Genomic DNA, 25,121 nt, shown 5'->3' with positions numbered 1-25,121 from the left:
CCTAATATAGGGCGATTGTTCCGTTAAAAACAATGCAATTTTTAAAATGTCCCCATTGAGTTGCTTTTACTGCACAGCTCAACATTTCTGCCTGTTCTAAACACAATCCAACCATCAAATTCGTGCCAGGAAACCCCGTTTTTCTAACCCTAACCCTAGCCTGGACCAAACCCGTAACCCTAATATAGGGCGATAGTTCCCTTAAAAACAATGCAATTTTTAAAAAGCCCTCCCTGAGTAGCATTTTTTGCACAGCTCAACATTTCTGACTAATCTAAACACATTACAACCATCAAATTCGAGCCAGGACACCCCGTTTTTCTAACCCTAAGCCTAGCCTGCGGCACACCCCTAACCCTAATATAGGGCGAATGTTCCATTAAAAAGAATGCAATTTTTAAAAAGCTCTCCCTGAGTATCTTTTTCTGCACAGCTCAACATTTCTGCCTGTTCTAAACAGATTCCAATCATGAAAATCGTACCAGGACACCCCATTTTTGAACCCCAACCCTAGCCTGGTGGAAATTCCTAATCCTACTATGGGGTGATTGTACCTTTGAAATCAATGTGATTTTGTAAAATCCCTGATTGAGTAGGTTCTTTTGCAAAGCTACAAATTTCTGCCCATTTCAAGCCCATTCCAACCACCAAAATCATGCTAGCACACCCCGTTTTTGTAACCCTAACCCTAGCAAAATTCACACCCCGAACCCTAATATAGGGCTTCCACCATTGAAAGCAAAGCGATTTTTTAAATGTCTTGCATGAGTAGCATTTTCTGCACAGCTCAACATTTCTGCCTGTTCTAAATACATTCCAACCACCAAATTCGTGCCAGGACTCCCCGGTTTTCTAACCCTAACCCTAGCTTGGGGCACACCCCTAACCCTAATACAGGGCAATAGTTTCATTACAAATAATGCAATTTCTAAAAAGCGCTCCTTGAGTAGCTTTTTCTGCACAGCTCAACATTCCTGTCCATTCTAAACATATTCCAAACATCGAAATCGTGCCAGTACACCCATTTTTTCTAACCCTAACCCTAGCCTGGTGAAAATCCGTAACGCTAATATAGGGCGATTTTTCCATTGAATACAATGCGATTTTGTAAAACCGCTCTTTCAGTCGGTTTTTTTCGCAGCTCAAAATTTCTGCCCATTCTAAACACATTCCAATCATCAAAATTAGGTCAGGACACTCTGTTTTTGTAACTCTAACCCTCTCCAGGTGCACACCCCTAATCCTAATACAGGGCTTCCTCCATTGAAAACAAAGCGATTTTTGCCGGTTCTAAACAGATTCCAACCGTCAAAATTGTGCCAGGACACCCGGTTTTTCTATCCCTTACCCTAGCCTGGTGCACATCCCTACCCCTAATATAGGGCGATTGTTCCATTAAATACAGTGCAAACTTTTAAAAGCCCTCCTTGAGTAGGTTTTTTTGCAAAGCTGAAAGTTTCTCCCCATTCTAAGCCCATTCCAATCATCAAAATCATAACAGGAGACCTGGTCTTTCTAACCCTTACCCTAGCCTGGTGCACACCCCTAACCCTAATACAGGATGATTGTTCTATTGAAAACAATGACATTATTAAAAGCCTTCCTTTAGGAGATTTTTCGGCACAGCACAAAATTTCTACCCAATCTAAACACATTCCAACCGTCAAAATCGTGCAAGGACACCCCATTTTTCTAACGCTCACCATAGCGTGGTGCAGACCCCTAACCCTAATATAGGGCGGTAGTTCCATTAAAAATACAATTTTTAAAAAGCCCTCCTGGAGCAGCTTTTTATGCATAGCTCAAAATTACTGTCCATTCTAAACACATTCCAAGCATCAAAATTGTGCCATGACACCCCGTTTTTCTAACCCTAACACTAGCCTGGTGAAAATCCCGAACCCTAATATAGGGCCATTGTTTCATTGAAAACAATGCGATTTCGTAAAGTCTTCCTTTAGTAGCTTTTTCTTTTCAGGTCAACATTTTTGCTTGTTCAAAACACATTCCAACCATCAAAATCGTGCCAGGACACCCATTTTTTCTAACTCTAACCCTAGCCTGTTGTGAATCCCTAATGCTAATACAGGGTGATTGTTCCATTAAAAACAGTGCAATTTTTTAAAAGCCCTCCTTGAGTAGGTTGTTTTGCAAAGCTAAAAGTTTCTTCCCATTCTAAGCCCATTCCACCCATCAAAATCATGTCGGGACATCCCATTTTTCTTACCTGAACCCTAGCCCGGTGAACACTCCGAACCCTAATATAGGGCTTACTCCATAGAAAACAATGATTTTTTAAAAGCCTTCCTTGAGCAGCTTGTTCTGCACAGGTCAACATTTCTGCCCATTCGGAACAAATTCCAACCATCAAAATGGTTGGAATTGGTTGCCAGGACACTCCATTTTTCTAACCCGAATCCTATCCTTTTGCACATCCCTTACCTTAATATAGGGCTTGCTCCATTGAAAAGAAAGCGATTTTTTAATAGCCTCGCATGTGTACCTTTTTCTGCACAGCTCAACATTTCTGCCTATTCTAAACACATTCCAACTGTCACGATAATGCCAGGACACCCCGATTTTCTAACCCTTACCCTAGCCTTCTGTACATCCCTAAATCTAATATAGGGTGATTTTTCCATTGAAAACAAAGCGATTTTTTAAAAGCCCTCCTTGAGCAGCTTTTCCTGCACAGCTCATCATTTCTGCCCATTCCAAACACATTCCAACCATCAAATTCGTTCCAGTACACCCACTTTTTTTAACCATAATTGTAGACTTGTGCACACCCCAAATCCTAATAGAGGACTAAAGTTCCCCTTCAAAGGGGGCGATTTTGAAAAAATCTTCCTTGAGTAGATGTTCTTTGCACAGCTCATTATTTCAGCCCATTCTAAACACATTACAACCATCGAATTCATGCCAGGACACCCTATTTTTCTAACTCTAACCCCAGCCTGGTGCACACCCCTAACCCTAATGTAAGGGTAAAAAACTTTGAAAATAATGTGATTTTGAAAATTCCTTCCTCGTGCAGTTTTTCCTCTACCGCTCAACATTTCTGCACATTCGAAACTCATTCCTACGATCAAAATCGTACTTCCAACTCTAACCCATTGATGATGAGCCTTCTAGGGACTGAGTGCCCAAACTGCAACCCAAAAGCCATTTATGTATTGCAAACTGCCAACACTGCAATAAAAACGAAAAAGACTTATCTATCATTTAGCATAGTTTTCCTAAAAAACTCCGCCCAAACTTTAATTTCCTGTGTTAAATAGACGGCTCACCACTTTTGACTACTGATATGTAAGTTTTCAGGAATTAGGAGGAAGATTTGCTAGCTCAGCCATCGACATCAGTGGTGTAGGACATCATATTACTGTATTAAAAAAACAAACAAACCAGTTTCTGTCAAGGGGCTGACTTTTACTGATCTATAGCAGGTGCAGGATAGGAAGGAGAACCTGGCACCTTTTTGCATTTGTATTTAAAATATTCGTCTGAATGGGGAAGGAGTGAAGAGCTTCATGGGATGTGTTGGAGGTGTCCATAGGCATTGTGGGGTCTGCCAAAGTCATGTTGTGGACTTCTCTTCTATACCTTTCCATATTCTATTCACCTGGTGGGCAAGATGTTCTCTATTGGACCATCCTCTTGGAAATTAATTCTGCATATGCTCTGAAACTCAAGGTTCTACTTAGCTAGGTAGATAAGCTAGGGTGATTATTTTGGGTATGAGATACTGTGCATGTGTGTGATTATTTTTTCCTGTTCTGCTCACTTTGTTTTGATTTTCCTAAATGAACTCCTTTTTATATTCCAGCATTTGGCTGTACTGTTTTAAAAGAGATTCTTCCCCAAAGTGTTCCCTATAGAACAGCATTGCTACAAAGTACCTCTTCTGTTTTAGGATCTTCGAAAGGGGTTTTGTTAACTGTTGTGTATCTGGGCTTTGGGAAGGAAAATCCAGAGCACATTTCTTGTAATTTTTTTCTCGAGGACCAGACTGAACAGGCAGGTCCATGCCAAAAGGGCCCAGAAATTCCTCAAGCAGCTGACCCCACAAGACTAGAGTGCATCACAAGACTAGAGTGCATCAAGAAGTCATCCTGACCAGTGGCAGCCTTTCAGGCATTCTTTTCCTGGGAACACTTGTAAAAAGAGGTTTCATCAAGAGGGAAACTCATCCCGAGTCTTTACACTGCTTGAAAAAGCAAATACGTCTGTATTTTGTTAGTACCAACTCTGCTTCCAAAGGCTGGTGACCCTCCAGAAAATGTATGAGAGACAATGTTGGGGGCTGCAGGGCAAATCATCACAAATTGTATCCCCATCCTCCTGTTGGGGGATGTCTGGATCAAAGAGAGTTCCTTCAGTAGAGGGACACCAACTCGATTCAGTCTCTAAGTGTTATCTCCACATTTAGGCTGTCACCAAGAAGAAGGAAATCTCATTCGTTCCAGATTGTAAGACATGGAACAACGAACTTTAGCTACATACACCAGATGCAGGCTAGACACGAGGAAGAACTTCCTGACTGTGAGAACAGTACGACAGTGGAACCAGCTGCCAAGAGAGGTGGTGTGCTCTCCCACACCAGATGCACTGAAGAAGCAGTTGGGCAATTCTCTGATTGGGATGGTGTAACTGGCGTCCTGCACTAGCAGAGGGTTGGACTCAGTGGCCTTCCTGGCCCCTTCTGACCCAGCTGTCCTGTGAATCTGTGAAAAAGCTCTCTTGCTGCCTGAGGCAGAAGAATGTGGAGTGCTCTCATGCAACTTTCCCTTCCACCCTGCAATACCAGTGAGCCACTGTGGTATAGTGGGTGTGAGCACGGGACTGGCACTCAGGCGATCTGGGATCTAGTCCCCATTCAGACCTAGAGCTGACTGGGTGACTGGGCCAGTCACAGACTCTCAGCCCAACCTACCTCCCAGGGTTGTTGTTGTGAGGATAAGATTGAGAGCAGGTGGGGGAGAATGACCAAAGCTGCTATGAGTTCTTTAAATTGAAAAAGCAGGGTGTAACTCAAATACATCCATCCATATGTACATACATACCACAGCTAAATCCTCCCTTGCTGTGGTCACAGGCCAACCATTCTCCTTGCCCCCACTGCAGTACAACCTTTCGTCTATGCCACCTTCATCCCTGGCCCAGAACTCCCGCTGCTTTTTCTCTGCTGATGCATGGGGCCTCTCTTGGTGGGGCTGCCTGTAGCAGGGAGTGGGTTGCGTGGCGGCGGCGGCAGAGCAGGGGGGGAGCTGGGATTTCAGTGACATGCGGCTCTTGATTTCGACACACAGCTGATCTATTGCAAGGTGCCAACCACATGCCCCAGAGCCCAGAGGGCTGGCAGCCTCTCCGAAGAGCCCTGCCTGCTCCTTTCTTGCTGCAGCAAATGCCACAGTGGAATGATGGCTGGCAAGGTCTCTACAGCACCAGCTGGAGGTGGCAGTGGGCTTCACAGGATGGGACTGGCCTAGGGGTAGGGGAGAGGCTTGGCATGCTGCTCTTGCATGCTTCATGAGTGGGTCCGCCTTGGTCCCTGGCTTGGAGGAGACTTGGTAGAGAGCAATTCCCTTCATTTGCACCTAGACCTCTGTTTAGCAGAACACACGCGGAGCACTGAGTCCAGAACCCCCAAATCATTGGCGGAATAACAGCAAATAGCCTAGTAGAATCTCCTAATTAAACAGCCAATTGCAGTGGGGACAGGGTGAGGCTTGGACAACTCCTTCCAGCAAAGAACAAAGGTTCAGGAAGTAGCTAATTAAGTGGTTTTTCAGACCCGATGCAGAGAGCTGAAAAAGCAGAAAATGCTTCAGATGGTACAAGATGGTCTTTTAAAGTTTTTGCAATGAAAAGTTTAACAAGGAGGCCAAAAAAGAAAAACAGGCAATGGGAAGCAAAACACAGGAAAAGAGACTAAAGGCAAAACTCTTTGGAAGAAAAGACTTTCCACGCAAGCCGCAAAATGGCTCTGAACTCCGAAAGGGAAGCCACATGGTCACAAAATTAGGAGTATCCCCAGGACGTCATCTACCTTTCCCACTGTGCCTCAGGCACACCTTTTCCTATCCATACCTACCCAGGGTTCACACACAATTTTTGCAGGCTGAGCCAACAAGGGTCACACATATCACAAAATGCACGGGAGAGCTTTGCAGCTTGCAACACTATGGGTGGAAACTGGCAAAAAAGAAAAGAGAGCCATTTTTCCCCAAGGAAGAAGAAAATATTTTCACATGAACTTGAAAAACCTGAGGTTGAAATGGATTTTCCCCAGTGATTTGTTCTACATCTGTATGGACTTAATATTCCATGGTTTAATATATTACATGTATTTGCACTTGCAGAAGACCCCAGTCTGACTGCTACATTGGCTGGCAATGGCTTTCCAAATCAGAGGACACTTGGGATGTAATTTGGACTCCAGACACGTAAAACATGTTCTGCCATCTCAGAGAAATTTTGACCAGTCCAGTTACGCTGTTCACTGTTGCACTAGGGCAAATAGAAGTAAAGTGATCAGAACACACAACTTGGGACTCATGTAAATGCCATCTCTCACCTGCAACCTGGCAGCTAATGGTCACGTTTACTCCTGGAATCGTTTTCACTGCACTTCCAATATCAACCGTGATGGTAGGCACATCCTTGTTGATTACAGTGGCTCTTGATGTCTTTATCAGCGGTTTCCCTGAAAGCACAAGGCACCTTGGATTATAAAGCAGATGAGGAAATAAACAAATAAATATGGGCTTGGTTACATCCGCTTGTTGTTCAGTACATCCATCAATGAAAAGAGTGCAAGGAAGTGGCACAAGCTGATTCATCACTGACAGATCTAGATTGGGACCGTGCTTCGTATCTCCCTCATCCCGTAAATGTTAGCTCCTTATTATGAAGTCACAGTCTCCCTTTTGTTAATCTGAACAAATATCTCCCTACATCCTTCATCCAGATAAGAACTTAATTGTTATTTGCCTGAATGCAGCAACACATCTGGTGTCTCAGGTGTGCACTCAGGGCCTTTCCTATAAGGTTAAGTTAAACTCTCTTGTGTTTGTCCTTGACCCCTTGTGAACCCAGCCCTGGTTATTCTTTAGAGGTTTCCTTTGCGGGGCCCTAGAAGCTGGAGAAGCAGATTCCTGCCTTGAAGGGATATCCTAAAACAGGAAGACTGCATAGAAAGTTTCTGCGCTGCTGGAAGGAACAAAAATAGAAACACATGGGTCCTAGCAAGCCTCCATCTAGTTTATGTTATCTCCTTGTACTGGGGCCAACCCACTTCCGACAGTATTAATGTAAGAGAGGTTCTGAACACTGGCTGGCTACATGCGTATCTTCGACAAAGGGGATTGTTCATGGGCCGGTAGATGACAAAATGAATATTGTTGTGTGATGCCATGGGCTTGGACCCAAGACAGGAGCCTATAATGCCTATGCATTAATCCAGCTATAAATCTATAGCAGGAGGAAGAGGAAAAGAACTGGCTTGGAAAGGATGGGTGGAAGTGAAGAAGGAGGAGGAAGAATTATGGGTGCTTTAGTTGGCGGCATCAACTAAAAGTGTGGAAATCTGGTTTTGTTCCTGTCCTCTTCCCCCCATCCCGGAATTCAATTGCTGCTAATTAAAATCCATAAACCGTCATGACAGCTAAAATGTACTTGTCTGGAATTGGCAGTGTATTAATCCACATGTTCTGGGAGTAACCCGCCCGGCACTGCTGCCGAACAGCTTCTGTTGACTTCAGAAGTGCTTTTGTGGGCTGTACCCTTAAACGTCAACATAAGAAAAAGTTATCCAACCACAAACATGTTCCATTCAGTCATGAAAAGTTCACAAAGTTCTGCTGTTTTACTGGGTGCTCCTAAATCATGGAGGAGGAAAGAGAGACCTCTAATGGCAATTGGCCTTTTTAATATCCCAAGTGATTTTTTTTCCACAATCTTCTCATTAGATTAAATACCTGTCAGTTGCTCAGCCTATAAAAAGTAGCAAACAAGTCCAAAAATGGAACCACATTTTCTCTCTGCATCCTCATCTGTTAAATTAATCAAAGGGGCTAAGTGTTTCATTTAGAATGAACAGAGCTTACCCACTTCCTGCAAGGAAAAGCTGAGGCCTCCTGCCCCCCATTCCTCCCCCCAAGGGGTATGTTTTTAATTGCAGATTATCACATCCATACAACTTGATGTTCCAATTCCAAGCTTCTGAGTGACCAGAACCTCTGACTCCTGTTGGACAGATGAGGCTATTCAGACCGTCCCCAAAGTAGATTTGCCTCTAGAAAATCTGACACAGGGGGTTTGCATTTGCTAGTTTGTTTGTATGAGAAAATGAAATCAAGACATGAACCATTTTATTAGAAAAAAATGATTGCTGGTTACTGAGCACCGACAGGCCCTTCTATTTGTGTCTGTGTGCTTCATTTGAATTGATTTGAATGGAAATGATGCATTTAAATGAAGAGGCTCTCTTCCAAACCTGTATTCTGTAGTTTGGAATTTGCTCACCAGGAATAGAACAGATTTTAATGGTTTTGGGGGCTGCAATTCTATTCATATTTGAACACCAAAAAGCTCAGTAGAGTTGGCTGGAGCATGCTGGGGATACTAGAACTTTTTTAGCATAATGGAATTACATTCTTAGTATCTGTCCATTCAAGAAAACAGAAAACTTTAGAACACCATATTAAATTCATTTTTCATGTCATTCTGCACTGTTGATAGGTGAGATCCCTAATGGATGAACTACTCCTTTATATTCTTTCAACAGATTTTAAAAACAATCCACATTATCCTTATTACATTTTAAAAGGTGAATTCATTTTACTGGCAATATTCTGAAAGCAAGCATAAGGTGGGGGAAAGCATTGGTCATTCAGGTATAACACTGAAATTTCTCTCTTTCTTTACATAAATTTAGAGATTAAACACTAGTGTAGGGTTGGGTAACCTTTTTGGATTTGGGAACACACACACATTAATCGCTGTGGAGAGACAGCTCTCTTGACTGCGGAGTGTGGGGTGCACAAGGGTAAAGCTTCCGGCAATCCCATTAAAATTGGCCGCTGCCAATCACTTCATCTGCAGAGGGCTATCAAACAGCTATTCCAACCTGTATTGAACAGTGTGCTCAATAAAATCTAATAAATTGTGATTTAATGTAGATAAAGCAGAGGTCTTCCTTGCCCAGACTGACTCCAGATTTGGGATGGATGGGGAAGTAGCCCCTTGTCCCCACCCTCCACCTCTTGATGTATCAGGTTAGCAGTTTTGAGATGAGTCTGGACTTGGCTTTGCATCTGGGTGGTCAGGTGGCAGTCTCATCCAGGGATGCCTTTATTTATTTAAAGCTTTTATACAGCATCCATTACTCATGTCTCAGGATGGTTTACAACAAGCACAAGTAAAATAAGATGGAGAGACTGGTATGCCAACTGTGTCCATTCCTAAGAATGCCAAATTGGGTCACAGTGCCAGATACTGGGTCACTGTGGCATGCTATATAGAAGGCTGCCTTTAAAGTGTCTTTGCAAATCCTAATTGGTCCAGAACGCAGGTGGTAGACTTCCAGTGGAGACTCAGCTATAGGACCATAGTACATTTGTCCTGCAAGGGTTACACTGGTCACCAATTTGTCTCAGGGTACAATTCAAAGTGTTGGTGATGACTTTTAAAGCCCCAAATACCAGCCTAATCATGCCTGAAGATCTGATAGAAAGGCCCTTCTTGAAGTTCCAACTAAGGTGGTGAGTTGGTTGATGGAGATAAGAGAAAGGTCTTCCTTTACAGCAACACTTAAATTATGGAATACTCTGCCCACAAATTCTAAACTGGCTCCCTTTTTTAACAGCAATTTTCTGTATGGTGAAGGCCTTCCTCTTTGGCAGGCATTTGTTTTCTCTGATGTTCCCATGTTTTCTTTTGATGGGGTTGTTTGATCTGTTGCAGCTGTCTGTTTGGATTATGTTGTTGTTTCTGAATTCTATTTTATGTTATCTTTGGTTTTAATTGCTTTTAGCCACCTTGAGAAGGGCATGTCTGAACACCGGAAAGACAACATATAAATGTTTCTATAACTGTACAGTGAGCAATTTTCTATGTGGCCAAATATTGCCTACAATATTGGCAGATGCTTTCCAAGTAGTTAGGCAAAATTTTTACTAGTCTTTGCTACATAAGACCCTACAACTAAGGGCTGAATCTAGCACTTTTCTACATGCAAAACACATGCTCTAGCATTGAGCTGAAGCCCCTGCTAGAATCGATGAACTCTTGCTCCGATCAAGCAAGGTTCCACTGATGTTTTCATCCTGTAGCTTTGGATGTTGCTTGAACTTCCTGTTAGCCAAATATCTCTCTCCCAAACAGCTGAAAGCAAGCATGCTCTCACAGAGCCCTTGTTCTTTCTAGACAAGTTTTCATTAGGAGGGGTCCAAGTGAACAAACGATATTTAGTCTGTCACAGAACTGAACCGTTGCTGGACAAATGTAAACAAGAAACCTAATCTGTAATGAGTTTTCATTTGCCAGTGACTAGAAGGCTGTCAGCCATGCCTTGGCTGCAACATGGGGAAAAAAGAGCTTGACCCTACAAGATGTTGACTCGGCAATTAACTCACAAATCGTAAGCCCAACAAATCATCTGAAGGAACACCAAAATTCAAGCAGACGAGTAACCCTATTGATTGCAATGCGTTCCTTGTTACTTTGGTCACAGCTCAGATTTGATGTCCAGTCCTCAACGACCCTTTCCAAGATAGAGAGGAAGAAGAAAACTTATAGCAGAATTCTAGCAACCACTAAACTGAAACATTTTGCTGAGGAAAAGAAGACACAGAATGTCAAGGCATCTATCCCACCATGTGACAGTTTTCAACAAATTAAAATGTCCTGCTCCTGGAAGAACAAAACAGCATCATAAGGTTTCAGCAGAGAGAACAAGATGAATAAAAATGGGATTAGGACAGGCACACAGATGCAGGTAAAATATTTATTTATTTAGATTTTTAGCCATTGCTGCCCCCAAAATACACAAGCAAACATATCCTGCAGTGCTTAGTACCTGTCAAGCCAGTGCTGAACTCAGAGATGTTCTCACCTTAAGAAAGTCAAAGCAAATTTCTCTTCTGCTCCTTAACAAATACATACAGAGGAGTTGGGAAGGCAGAGCTCCTGAAAGGCCTCTTCTGTAAGCAACACGAAGCTTCTCCATGCCAAAGTGGCCACGTTTCAGCTTCAGAGCTTAACAAGCATAGCGAGATTCAAAATCCCCAGTTGGAAAACCCCAGCAGCTAGGATTAGCCTGTCTTTATGCAGAAACAGGCTTCCTATGTATCATAGAACTCTTGTCTTCAGTGCCGCTTGCTCTCCTGAGGTGTGTTCTCGTTACAGCTCTCATTAGTCTCTCCACAGCAACAGATTAATGCTGCTGAGTGGAGCCTAGTCACGAAAGACTACCTCAGAGAGGAGTGGGCTGAACTGGCTATTCCTAACAGATCAGAGGGGGACTTTGATGGATGTGAAGCCAAACAGCAGATAGGTGGCTTTTGGGGTCTGGCACCTGATTCACACAACTTCTTCAAAAGACGAAATTCTGAGAACTGATGTTCTGTGAAGAAGCTGTTAAAAATGTTGAACAGAGAAGATGAAAGCACAAATGCAGGATCTCTAACGTAATAATCTCAAAGCACAAAGACTGAGTCCACACAATCCAACATTATTCTGGCCTGGTTCTCATTTATGCTTAATCTTTCAAGAGCAAAAAGGGAAAGGGAAGATATCCGTGGTGCTTGCTGAGAACATTTTACCTGCTAACGTGATGGCAATGGAAACAGAGTCAGATCCCAAAGCATTTGTTGCATTGCAGGTGTAGAAACCTACATCAGCTTCAACTGGCTGCAGGATTTGCAAGGAATCGTCTGGCTGAAGAAGTATCCTGCAGTGACAGATAAATATATAAGTTGCCAAGGAATTTTTTAATCAGCACTTCTTGGTAAGGCCCGAGAAGCAATAATACCAGCAAAGCAAAAACACTTATTTAAAGAAATACTAACAGAATGACAGTCATGTTACAGGGCTTTATACAATCCAGGTTGGCTGATTCTGTTTAATTAAATAACAAGCCATTTCTAGCGATCCCAGCTCATCAAGGTGCTTGTAGTCAGATGCTTTTTAAACAATGTGCATATCAACATCACATATCCTCATCTGATACTACAGACTGCCGTGTGGATCAGCTAGCTTGTGGGCAAGCTTTACACCATGTTTAACTCCCACTGCAGTCACCCATCAGAGGTGGTTGAACAACCCAGGCAATCTTACCATGTCCATGTATACACCGCACAGGTAGAGCCACACAGGACAGCTACCTGTAGCATCAAGGGCCTGTGCTGAAAGCCATGTGCTCTATCCCCACCCCCAACTTTCCACAAGGCAAGTAATTATCCCAGAACCCCAGCACCTGGATATAGCTTCAGCCTTTTCAGAATCTCCACCCCTTTCACCTCCCCATTAAATTGGTCAATGTTGTAACCCTGTCTCTTATTCCTCCATCCTCCCTCCTACCATAAAACAGGCATATATTTAGTGCTGGACATGCAGCTGTTGAGGCTTTCTTAGGGCAGGTTTCCTTCACTCATGCCCTGGGCCTTTCCTATTCTAAGGCTGCTTAACTGTGAGTCTAAGTTTGAGGAAAGGGGAAAATTCACATGTGAATGGGCAGGAAATCCTCTTTTAAATATCTTTACTGTATGTTATGCATACAGGGATACAATGCAGTTGTACATAGCACAAGAACATGCTGGGAAAACAATCTTTCTGGGAAGCTTATCCATAATTATAGACCACATCATAGAGGAAACTTCTAAATGCCAGAGGAAACCTAAACTTCCCAATAACACCATTGTATTTTAAAAAGCGCTCTAAACCATGCCTGGGCAACCTATGGCCCATGGGCTGCATGTGGCCCACTATAGGTGCCCAAGCTGCCACCCCCCGAATTCCCCATTCCCTGTTCCCCATTCAGCTACAGCAGCAATTTTGCTGTGTCCGATGGTACAAGTGACATCCGAGTGGTTTACACTGCCACATCCCTGTGAGTAGAGACAGGCACATACGAGGGGGTCACATGAAGGGGAAAGTTGTGTGCTCTCCTCTGCCTGTGGTTTGAGCATGAAGCCCTTGGCATACCACTCACCTTCCCATGCAGCTCTTGGAGGCAAAGAGAGGGTTGCTCAGATCTGGCCAAGCACAGATTGCCAGCAGACTTCTGGCAAGTGCCTTCTTTTCTATAGCACAGTGTTGTGTGGTTCCTGAGGATTTCCCACCAGGATTATATAAGCACTCCCACTAGTTCACAGATCTTTTCCATTATAGACAGGAAAGTGGCAGGGACAAAGAGAAACTAAGAGTGGATAAGTAGCCTCCTTCTCTTCCCCTCTCCTCTGCCATTTTTCTGCTCAAACCTGCCACTGCCTAAGGTGGTTTTTCATAAAATAATAATAATAACAACAGCCCACAAGCCATTGAGAGAAAGAGGCAGGCAATGACATGTCATTCCAGTGTGGCCCCAAATTCTTTGCTATCTTGTTTCCTGATTATCTGACAACTCTGTCTGTCACCCATGTAATCCAGAGTAATTGCAAACCTGTGCGAACAGCGCCTCGATTTATTCCACCTCACAGAACATTCAGATAAATTAGACTGTTCAGGTGACAAGAAGGCAAATAAGATCCAGAGGGCCTAGATGACTGATCCAAGACCACACAAGGAACACACAAGTGGTGAACTTTTTTCTTTCATATCCCAGGGGCCAATTTCAACATTAATTTTTCCAAATGAAGTGTTGCAATAGCATACAAGAAAGCACCAGGAAAAGGATGACCATGATGATAAAAAATGCCCGGTTTTGCAAAAGGAAAAAGGTTGGACCTGAGTAGGGGACACAACCTGTGCATGGTCTCTTCCTATTTCATGGGACCTGTCCATTGGGTGGCTCCCACAGAACAAATATTGGACCTTCTTTTGAACCTTTTCTGGCCACGTTGAGACACACTGCTTCTGAAGACAACAGGAAAATGTAACATCACAAGATAGTCTGAGGCGATATCCCAAACAGCTGGGAATCATCCACTCTGTGCTAACTTGATGAAATTATTATCATAGATGAAAAACACTTGTCACATATTAAAAACCCATCATTTTAAGGAAATATTATCTGTTCCAGCAGTGTCTCCCACTTTCATTGTAGGGAGTATCTGGCGTTTGTGAATCAAGGAAAGCTTCTGCATCCTGTATCACTGCTTCATTCTCAAGCCTCCAGAGGAAGGAGAACCCTGCCGGGGGCAGAGGGGTATATGAAACGGGGGGGGGGGGGGTTCCTTTTGACAGCTCAGAACAGCATACTACCCTGCAGTCCTGGAGTGGGGCCAGGGCTCCCAGGGATGCCGTGCTCATGCTTCTTGATTAGCACAGGTGCTGACATCATTTCCCACCCCTTCAAGACTTCCCTGTTCTCTCTGAGCTTAGCTGCAATTTTCACAGAAGCTGGAGGTGGGGGCAAATAGTCCCAGCAATAATATATTGTTCCTTGTTGCATATTTAGGGATGGCTTGGTCTTGAATGGACAATTCAGATCCATTCAGACAGTTCAGGCCTTATAAAGACCTGCTCTGGTGGACAGAAAATTTTCTATGATTGGCTTGTCAATATTTGTTTATTATTGTATTTATAGCCCAGACTTTCTCCTTTCAAGGAACTCAAGAAGGCTTACATCATTCTCCTGCTCCTCTCAATCTTATCCTCACAACAACAACAACCCTGTGCAGTAGGTTGGGCTGAGAGACCGTGACTGGCCCAAAGTGACCTGATGAGCTGCATGGCTGAGTGGAGACTAGAACCCAGATCGTCTGAGTCCCAGTCCCGTACTCTTAATCACTACACCATACAGGCAGTCGCTTGAAATGGTAAATTCTCCTTTGGGATATGGCTATGGGAACTGTCATGATGAGCACCTGCAGGAAATAAGTACAAATGTTATAAAATCCTGCGAGTAACCCTGATATGGAGGGTTTCTGGGACCATGTGCCCTGGGATGGTTTCCATATCATGGGGTTTCCATGTCGGTAAAATGTTCCTGGGCTGCAGGATGTTCAGGTTCATTTTGCTCAGTCTCCAGAAGCCCCTGGGTGGCCCTTGACTCATTCACACAGACGTGTTTAGTATCATGGCTTCCACTGTAAAGCTCTAATTCTTGAACAGACCTTCCCTCATTCTTAGGTTAAATTAATGAGAAAGCCCATAGGCAAATTTGCTTTCCTCACAAGGAAACTGCAGCAGCTGTTTTACATAAACCCTTTTGCCAGCATGGTGATAGAAAAAGAAGCCGGGGGAATAGAGAAGAGGATGAGAAAGCTGGAATGAGGAAGCCCATCCAAGTGCAATCAAAGGGTAGGCACTTACCATGAGCTGATGAGATTTTTGTTTTTCCCTTGAATGAAAACTGCTGCCTCATGAACCACAAATTTAAAGATATTTGATCTCACTCATAACATCATGGGTGGCAACACTCTAAAAGAAACCAGATTAAGGCCACCCATTGAAGACATTTTTTGTGGGGGGAGCAACAGAGGGAAAATTTTCATATTGCCCAGCAAAATGCTGAAATAAAAAATATATTAATTTAAATATCCAGAGCAACCTAACACCATCAGAACTAACAGAAGGCCCTTAAAGAGACAATAAATAAGAAGGCAGGGTGATCAATTATGCAGAAGAAGAAAGAGAAGGAGAAACTGCAAATATGTAGGAGATCTGGGGTAGCAGACAGGAATCATATAATCACAGAACAGTAGAGTTGCTAGGGGCCAGAGGGCCATCAGGTCCAACCCCCTGTTCAGTGCAGGACTCCAAAATAAACCATGCCTCTCAGATGGCTGTTCAGCTGCCTCTTGAATGCCTTCAGCATAGGAGGGTCCATGGGATCCCTAGGTAATTGGTTCCATTGCCGTACTGCTCAATAACTTGTCACGAAGTTATTCCAAATATTCAGCCAGAATCTGGCTTCCTGTAACAAGCCCATTATTCCATGTCCTGAACTGTGGGATGATCGGGAAGAGAGCCTGACCTTCCTCTTTGTGACAGCCTTCTGAATACTTGAAGAGTGCTATCGTATCTCCTTTCAGTCATCTCTTCTTGAGAATAAATGTGCCCAGTTCTTTCAATCTCTGCTCAAGGGGCTTTGTTTCCAGTTCCTGGATCATCCGTGCTGCCCTCCTCTAAACCCTTTCCACTTTGTTTGCATCTTTCTTCAACTGTGGTGCCCAGAACTGGACACAGTACTCCAGATGTGGCCTAACCAGTGCTAAGAAATAACAGGAAGAATACTGTGACACTGACTTGCTGGAACAGGTGTCAAGAAGTGACTCAGCATATCAATAAAGAGACGGAGCAGGAGGGACAAAGGGACGGGGCTGGCATTATTTGTGTCCCTTCGTGTTAACCATTATTTCTATGGTTAACAAGGCCATCAGAACTCGAGGGGCTTGCCAAGCATGACACAAAAAGCCACAATGAGTGCCCACCACAGCGTGAATAATCACCATTATGGCCTGGATGGTTTATTGAGCTAAGCTGCTGTCTGTTGAACGTGTGAACCAGATCAGGGAACGAGAACTGAGAAGCATGTTTAGTCGAATGCAGAACTTCAACTAGATGCAGAAGTGGGGCCAGTAAGGGGGTCAGAGCCAATCCCTACAGCCAGATGGCCTTGCTGCTCCTTCTGTTTGCTGTTGCTTGAGTTCCTCTGCTCTCTCTATATGATCAGTCAGTAAGAGAGCGAGAAAATGCAGCGGTTACCTTCTTACTCCTTGTCGTTTCCTTTTGGGAGAGGTGCCAACTGGCTCTGGGGGCAATGAATGGGCAGTGGCAATATTGCTGAAAAAGAAGTGTTGGGGGTGGGGAGGGAGCTGCTTGGCCAAGGATCTCCTAACACTTAGAACCGGCATCGATCAAAAGACTCTTTACTCTCCAACAGGAAAATAGTAAATTGGTGCATATAGGTTCCTAAAGTATACATACCTGTGGTGTGGGATAAACATACCCTTTTTTCAGGTTTGATACTGAGCTTAATCCTTGTGTGGACTTTATGCAACCTCAATTCCTTTTAAAAGCATGTCAGGAAACACACACACCTCATAGTAGTTTCAAACAGAATGTTAAAAAATCACTTTATGGGCAGTTTCCCAACAGGATGTAACCACTGGCAATGCAAATCTGTGTATGCAACTTTCTACAGGCCAGAAAGATATTTTTACAGGACTATGTCCAACCAAATATATACCATGGGCCTATTCTTGATTAAGACTGCATGTGCTTTCCATAACAAATGCATTCTTGTTCTCATGTGGGGGGTGGGAAGACACGTTTTCTCATTTTTTAGGGTTTTCTTTTAACGGTAAAAAATAAAGTAAAATAAAGTGTTCTATCTGCCAGGGGGAAATAATTAAGGAAAATGCTGTTTAAAAACAATGACACTGCGAACGCTAGTAAATTACAGAAATCATTTCATTTGGAGAGATTTTAACCACAGAAAACAGGAGAAAAGAAAGCAGAAAGCAAACTAATGGCATATCTAAACCACAGCAATGAACTGCACCTTGGATACATCAAGGACTTGCTAGATGTTCCAGAGAAACAGGCATTTAAAATTAATTTTAGCTCCGAGACTTGACTTTTGTGTGCCTTCTCATTTCTTCGGCTGACCCCGGTGACCGGACTTGGATATTTAACCTCAGACCCATAACTTACACACAGAGGAAACTTGTACTGGCAGCAGATACTTGGATAGCTGCCCTGTAAATACGTCAACTAATGCAGATGTCTCCAAGCGTATCAGTGCTCTGAAGCTGCTTCTTGTAAGCCATGCAATCCTGAGCACATATAACACACCAAATTAACATGCAGTTGGCTGTGGAGGCCCTGCATAACACCATTAAAGATTTATTTATTCTAAATATTTGTAGCCCACCTTTGAGGGTCAAACAAATTATAAAAATACTCCACATAAAATCTGTAACAAATGTAAAATCACAAAACACCATGCAAATACAATTAACAAGGAACATGGACCAGCAAGAACACTAATTACACATCACTAACAATGAGAAAACACTGCAGGCAGTTGCTCTTGCTTTTCAAAATCATGTCAATACTAATTAGGACCTACACTGATCCAAATCAGACTACTGGTCCATCAAAACAAGCAATATCTACTCTGTGAGGTAGATATTCTCTACCTCACAGGTATCAGCCAAATTAATTTCCAAGGCAGTATAAGTATACCTTGTTTTATTGCACCTCGCTTTATTGTGGTTTGCAGTTATTGTGCTTCCTGGACACAACCCTGTGTCAAGCAGGCATTGTCTATGCATGCTGTTTTTTCAACAGGGGTCGCTCACTTTGGGTCTCTGTCTTACATTTTGGTAATGTAATTCTTGCAATCCTGTACTGTATTTCAAAGTTTTTCATTACTGAACTGTATATTTGTTGTGGTGAACTTTGATGTTACTGTGATCTTTGCAACTGTTTTGGGTGCTTTGACTGCTCCAGTTCTCCATGTCTTTCCCTCCCCTTGGGCCTCCCTGTTCTCTGAGATACCACAATACATATGCAGATTTGACCAATTACTGTAATAGCTCTATAATGGCCTCTAAGCATTCCAGTGAGAGGAAGCTAGAAATGGTTAAGCTTAGTGAGAAAGGCATGTCACATAGTGAGATAGGTCAAAAGCTATGCCTCTTGCACCAAGCAGTATAACCATAAATATATGTGGCTCGAGTTAATGCTATATCAGACTTATTGCAGTCCTCTGGAACCAAACCCTCAATATCTCAAAAGTATGTCTGTATGCAGTATTTCATAAAAGTGCAGTGGAACAACCTTTTGGAGAAATATTCCAAAGTAAGAGATGGGCTACTTGAATACACCTGTGCGGCACATGGATGGAGTATTTTGGCTTGGCCTGGACAGACCTGGATGCAACCTTCCCTCAATCAAACTCCTTGGATGACCTTTGTTGTTATATACCATCAAGCCATCTCCACCTTATGGGGACCCTATGAATGAACACCCTCCAAAATGTCCTGTCCTTGACAGCCCTGCTCAGCACTTGTAAACTCAAGCTGTGACTTCATTTAAGAAATCACTCCACCTCATGGTTGGTCTTCTCCATCATCTTCTGCCTTTGACTTGGCCCAGTGTGATTGCCTTTTCCATTGAGTCTTGCCTTCTTATGATATGCCCAAGTATGACAATGTCTATTTCATCATTTTTGCCTCTAGGGAAATCTCTGGCTTTATTTGCTCTAGGACCCACTTGCTTGTCTTTCTGTCAGTCCAGGGTATTCACAAAGCTCTCCTCCAGTACCATGTTCCAAATGCACCATTTTAATTCCAGTCAGATTTCTTCACTGTCCAGCTTTACGGGGTTTTCCGATGGTGGTGTGAGTATTGTATGGCCCCAGTTCAAATCAGGCTGCAGTGATATGGGTATGTGTGTGTCTTAAGCCTTTCCCCCCACTCATTTCCCCATACATCTCACCCCCAAAGTCACGGAGAACATTAAAAAAGAAAAAAAAATCTAGAGAAGTCAAAAGAGACCCTTTTCATTTTTCAGGACAAAACCAGTTGATAGAAAGTTTTAAACCCTTCTTACTGTCATACCTAGCTAAAGTAAAGTAATATTAAACATTACCACAATGTTTAATATTACCCTCCCATTATTGGTGTGAGAACAGCATGGGCAGTGCATAGCCAGAGGCAAGGGGAAGTGGCTATTCCAGGTGGCTCATTTGTAGGGTTGTGAAAGGGTGGCAAATGGTTGGTGATTTAAGGTATTACTTCCAGGGAGTGGGTAAATGATTTGGGAGATTCTTTGCCTCAGGTGCCAAAACAGGTTTACTGCCTTTGGGATGGAGCAAGAAGGCACCATAACCTTCTCTGGCTCAGGCAGTACAAGATCTTGGGCCCCCAGGGGAGATAGCAGGAGAACTTGTGATGGGTTAAATAGAGCACACTCCTTAGATGGAGATGCCAGGGCTTTGAACCTACAAAGCAGGGGAGAATCCATACCCAGTGGTACAGGACAGACTTGCTTCATTCCTAAGGACTCAGGTTCAGTACCTGACATCTCCAGGTGAAAAGATTTCAGGGAGCAAGGCAGGAAAAGAGCATCTGCCTTCTGAGAACTGTTGCCAGACACAACAGGAGGCAATACTGAGTTAAACAGACACATGGTCTGATTCACTATAAGTGACCTTCACTAGAATGTCATGTGCAGAACCCAGTGAATTACAGAATGCAAATTTTGCAGGCTACTTCACTGTAGCCCATTGAACCATTTATGCCTGATTATAATCGTATAACACATTGACAAGGCAATCCTAAAAACATGTCTATTCAGAAGTAAGCTCTATTATGTTCAATGGGACATACTCCAAGTTTTCTGGTATAAGCCTTAATTAGCAAAAGCACTTTGCAAATCTTTGTATTTCTTCACACAACTACCGCAGTGGCCCAGTATTATCCCCTTTTTACTGAGCAGTAACCCAAACTGAAAGGGAACAACTTGCTGAGTGCAATGCAATTGTTGTTGTTCAGTGGCAAAATTGTGCCCAACTCTTTGTGACCCCATGGATAAAATTCCTCCAGGTTCTCCTCTCCTCCACAACCCCCTGGAGTCCACCCAACTCCACACCCACCTCTCCAGTGACCCCATCCAGCCACCTCAACCTCTGCTGTCCCCTTTTCCTTTTGCTGTCAATCGTTTCCAGCATCAGGTCTTTTCCAATGAGTCCTTCCTTCTCATTAGGTGGACAATGTATTTGAGCTTCAGCTTAGCAATTAGCAAAGGTGGGGGTGCACTTTGGTCTGCTAATCTAAGGCCTGCTTTCTTGTCCACTGGGGCCCAATGACTTCCCCTTCCAGTGCAGTAAACCAGAAAAGTGATAGCTATATCAGATACATAATAGCTAAATTGCTACTAATAGTTATCAGATATACTTACTTGTGGGCATTCTTTTCCACCGGATATAATTCCAGGGGCCATAATCCCCCGAAGAGACTTCACGGAACACACCACTACCTGTTCCAGCTGCAGCCCCACAGATAATGTCTCCAAGGCAGCCTTCCTTAACTTGGGGCCCTCTGGATGTTGAACTACAGCTCCCAGCCATCATGGCCATGCCAATGCTGGCTGGGGGCAACTGGAATTCTCTCTCTCTCATTTCAGTATTCCCAGGCTGCTTTTCAGGACATGAATCTCCCAAGGCAACTTACAACTATTACATCCACTGCAGTAATGAAAGTAAGCAACCAAACACCTAATAGTCATAAAACAACAAACAAAAGTTGTTATGAGGTATATTTGGAGAAAGACTGAAAAAGCTCCTTTTCACTATGCTTCCACCAATCTGGTTCAAATGTGTTGCAATGAATATCAGCTATCGCTCAAACAACATTTTAGGTAGAATTCCATGATGCCTTCCTTTGCATTTTGTTAGGCAACAGAAAACAGCCTTCCCTCGTAATTTTGTAGGGTGAAACTAAATCCATGGCCCCAGTGGCAAGAATCCAAAAATGTTCAAACAAACAGGAGAGAGACGCATCAGGACAGGCAGTGGGAACAACCAAAAGATATAATTAAAAACAAAAATGAAGAGTGGACACTTTGAGAGGGGGGAACAGAGATCAAATTAACACTGTTTTGTTACCTTTCACTGTACTGAACGGGTTCTCCATTCTTTGCCCAGCTAATGGCAGGTTTGGGGTTTCCAACAGCCTCGCAATGAAGGAGTACACTTAGTGTTCCACTGGCTAAAACTACAGTATGTCCTAGATGGGTGACAACTTCAGAGGCTGACAGCTGCTGTGCTGCGGAGATCTTCTTGAGAATGGCAGGCTTTTTATGTGGCCCACGGGAACCATTTATGAGTTCCAACGATGTAGATAAGTGTGCTTCCGATGAAGATGTCCTCAAGGAGCTGGTGAACTCAGAAAAATGCTTGCTGAATGGAAACTCCACCGAAGCAGAACTGACCCTACTGCCTTGGGTTTTGAAAAGAGATTCCTGATGTTCCAGGTGGCTCCTGAAAATCTCATGGGCCAACTGTGCAACAAGCTGCTTGCTGTAGACATCTTTAAGCTCCTCAGGCTGTTGAGACAAATTTCTTAAGATGTCATCCAAACAATCCTGATTAGCAACCATGGTGGAAGGAAGGGTAAACTCCTGGCCTTGGTCTTCCTCAGAAGAGATATTTCTTTCCGTGGAGTCCTGAGCTTCCCATGGCTCCGTATTTTCACGAGGCCAGCCCCTGTACTCAAGTAGCCTTGAGACAATATAATCATACCGACTGCTAGGGTTTGTGAGAAGTCCTCGTTTCTCCGTTTTGCTTCCATTGAAGAGAATTCCATTCTGATGCTTTTCCTGGGTGTGCAAGGCTTCATTCAAACTGCCCTTCTTCATGGTTTCTTCTTCTTTCATTCCAGCCGACAAGGTGACAATACGCTTGTTGTGCCCACCTATTAGTTTAATCACAAAGTGTTCCTGAGCTGGCCCTGCTGTGCAAGTATATGTACCTGTATCCGAGGGCTTCAAACGATGGATTTTCATATATCCATATGGAGCAACCGTAACGTGAACTGAGCTGATGAGCCGTTTGCCATCCTTCTCCCATGTGATCATGGGTTTCCGGAACCTTCTAACGGGGCATCGAAGAATGACAGAGGTTTTGGGAAGCAGGTAGGCATACCCACCAACAATAAAGTGCAGTTTTTTCTGCTTCCGTGTTTGGATAAAAACCTTCTTTTGAGCCATGATCAGAGGGGGTTGCTTGTGAGCTGGTCTCTGGTGTCCTGAAATGCAATGAAAAGTGTTTGGAAATGGTCCCATAGCACCTTTGAATCCTCAGACTAGCTGGCTCACATGGAAATTAGATTCAGATTATTGCTTCTCTCTTAGATTATGCTGTAAACACATCAAGTGTTTTTTCCCCTTAAAGTCCCTATCATCTGTGAGCCGTGGCAGCAGTGGGGAGCACAACATTGCAATGCATATCAAGATCCAAGTTACTCCATGTTAATTGGAAGTGATAAGAAAATTTAGCATGGGGATGCCCTTTCCAGTGGCGTGTTCATATGGCCTATAAAGTGGAGCTTCAAACAAAATAAACAGCTTATTTTTGGCACTAGCTGTAATTTTGGCTATTACGGCTTACAGCAGGTAGATGGACATCAACTGCTGAGACATGGGCTACCCCTCCCAACCAAAATAACACAGGCCAAGATAGCTAAACAAATTTGATCCTGCTTGAGTTGAAATGCAGATTGATGGGGGAAATGCAGTTCCTGTTGTTAGAAGTATTTATATGAAGGATTGTACAAAAAAACCAAGGGGACTCCTCTTATTAAATGTTTATTGTTTCAGCCCAACAAGGCCTGATAGCTGTGAGCAGCAAGAAGGAACAACTAAGGTACAACCTCAAGGGCGTAATATGAAGCAGAACAAATCTACTTAAAGCTGCTTGAAAACCCCATGGTGGATAATATTAGACTTCATTAGTCATGTAGATACCTGCAGTTCAGATCTCTGTGTGCCAGACCACTAAAAAGAATAGAAGGGCTGTCTCATGGATTTTGAAAACAATGTTGTACTTTGTACTTAGGAATCAAACCCCAGTGTACAAGCATGGCATCATTGATGAACAACTCGTCCGACTATAAATCCAGCTCTCCCAAATGCACGGAAACAGGGACCCAGTCTGTTCCTACTTATTGGACAGGTGTTTTCTACAAGGAACATTTATGAGGTATCTACAAACAGTGGAAACAGGAAGGGGAAGATGTCCATTTCTCCACAATGCCTTCTTCATGTCCTCAAAATCTGGTCCAGAGGGTACCAGGACCTTATGAAGAAGTATGGAAAAGATTGTTTTGGAGGCATGTGAGTATCATAGTGAGAAGGAGAAATGGAAAACTTCACCATGTGAATGGAGGTCAGGTTTCTGTCTGTGTGAAGGTTAGTTGGCTTTCTTTCACCAACGTGTCTTATTGCTTGATTTATAACAATATATAGCAATGGCAGAGAATTGGGACATCAAGTTAGCCTAGTTCTGGAAAGTCCATAAATAGGCAGTGTAACAGAAATAATTCACAGTGGCAATGATGTTCAGCTACATTCACATACCCTTCCCATTGCCCCTCACCTCCCTAGCTTTTAGGTACTCACTTGCACAGGATGCTAGTGTGCATGGTTTTACTAATGATGAGAACGGCAAAGGTGGACACAGCGATGAGTTGATGATCGCAGAAAGTCCAGTGCTTAGCATCTTCCTGCAAATAGCATTTCTGGTCTGGGTACCCTCACCACAACTCACTGAGCACTGCGAACAAAATAGCAGCTGATTAGGAGGTGCATGCATTAAAAGTCAAAGAACTGCATAGACTTGGCCAGATGCAGTGACACATATTTGTGTGTGGAAGTATCAGAGAGCTTCCACACACATCCATGAGGGAGCATGGGGCCTGGCTGTTCATGAGGCCCTATGCAAGTGTTCCTTAGGATGCAGTCCTATGGATGCTTAAACAAGAACAAGGCCTACAGCTCCCCGCAAAGGTGGCTGGCTGGCTGGCTGGCTGGGGGATGCAAGGGCTTGCAGAACTCATTTCTCTCCGGACTTATGTAGCATTATGCCCTTTGCTTGGGAAGCTCCCGAGCAACACGGTCCCTTTGCTGTACGTAAGCAAGATCATTTTGACCATTCCCCATCTAGGACTGTTTATATGGACAGCTTTAAGGGATTTGGCCATTGTTTCTTGTCAAAGGCACTCCTGAGGAACTGCTTTGGAGTAATGCCCAGTGGCACTCATTTCACATTGGAAGTGCTATTATATTTGACCCTGGGTCACGTATTCTAAGGATAGATAAACGTCACCAATGTAAAGTACAATACTCAATGCTGTGTTTTTTAATGATTTATACTGCTTATTTTGTAATAATTGAAAAATGTTATAATGTTATTTATTTTTTATTTATTTATTAAAACATTTTTA

At 43.3% G+C, this 25,121-nt stretch overlaps 1 protein-coding gene across 1 annotated transcript in view; it reads right to left on the bottom strand.

Annotated features, from left to right (window-relative positions):
- The window catches only part of ADAMTSL1 (ADAMTS like 1), a 591,693-nt gene that overhangs the window by 54,506 nt on the left and 512,066 nt on the right, over positions 1 to 25,121 (bottom strand). Inside the window, exons 19-22 of the mRNA XM_044427603.1 lie at positions 24,298 to 24,451; positions 21,785 to 22,925; positions 11,826 to 11,953; positions 6,578 to 6,706 (exon numbers count right to left, since the gene is read on the bottom strand). Coding sequence (XP_044283538.1) covers positions 6,578 to 6,706; positions 11,826 to 11,953; positions 21,785 to 22,925; positions 24,298 to 24,451 — 1,552 coding nt within the window. The remainder of the gene's footprint in view (positions 1 to 6,577; positions 6,707 to 11,825; positions 11,954 to 21,784; positions 22,926 to 24,297; positions 24,452 to 25,121) is intronic.

This window comes from Varanus komodoensis, unplaced genomic scaffold (genome assembly GCF_004798865.1).
Source record: "Varanus komodoensis strain SLA01 unplaced genomic scaffold, ASM479886v1 scaffold19, whole genome shotgun sequence".
In the NCBI taxonomy this organism is placed as follows: domain Eukaryota; kingdom Metazoa; phylum Chordata; class Lepidosauria; order Squamata; family Varanidae; genus Varanus; species Varanus komodoensis.
This window is presented reverse-complemented; position numbering and strand designations above follow the sequence as displayed.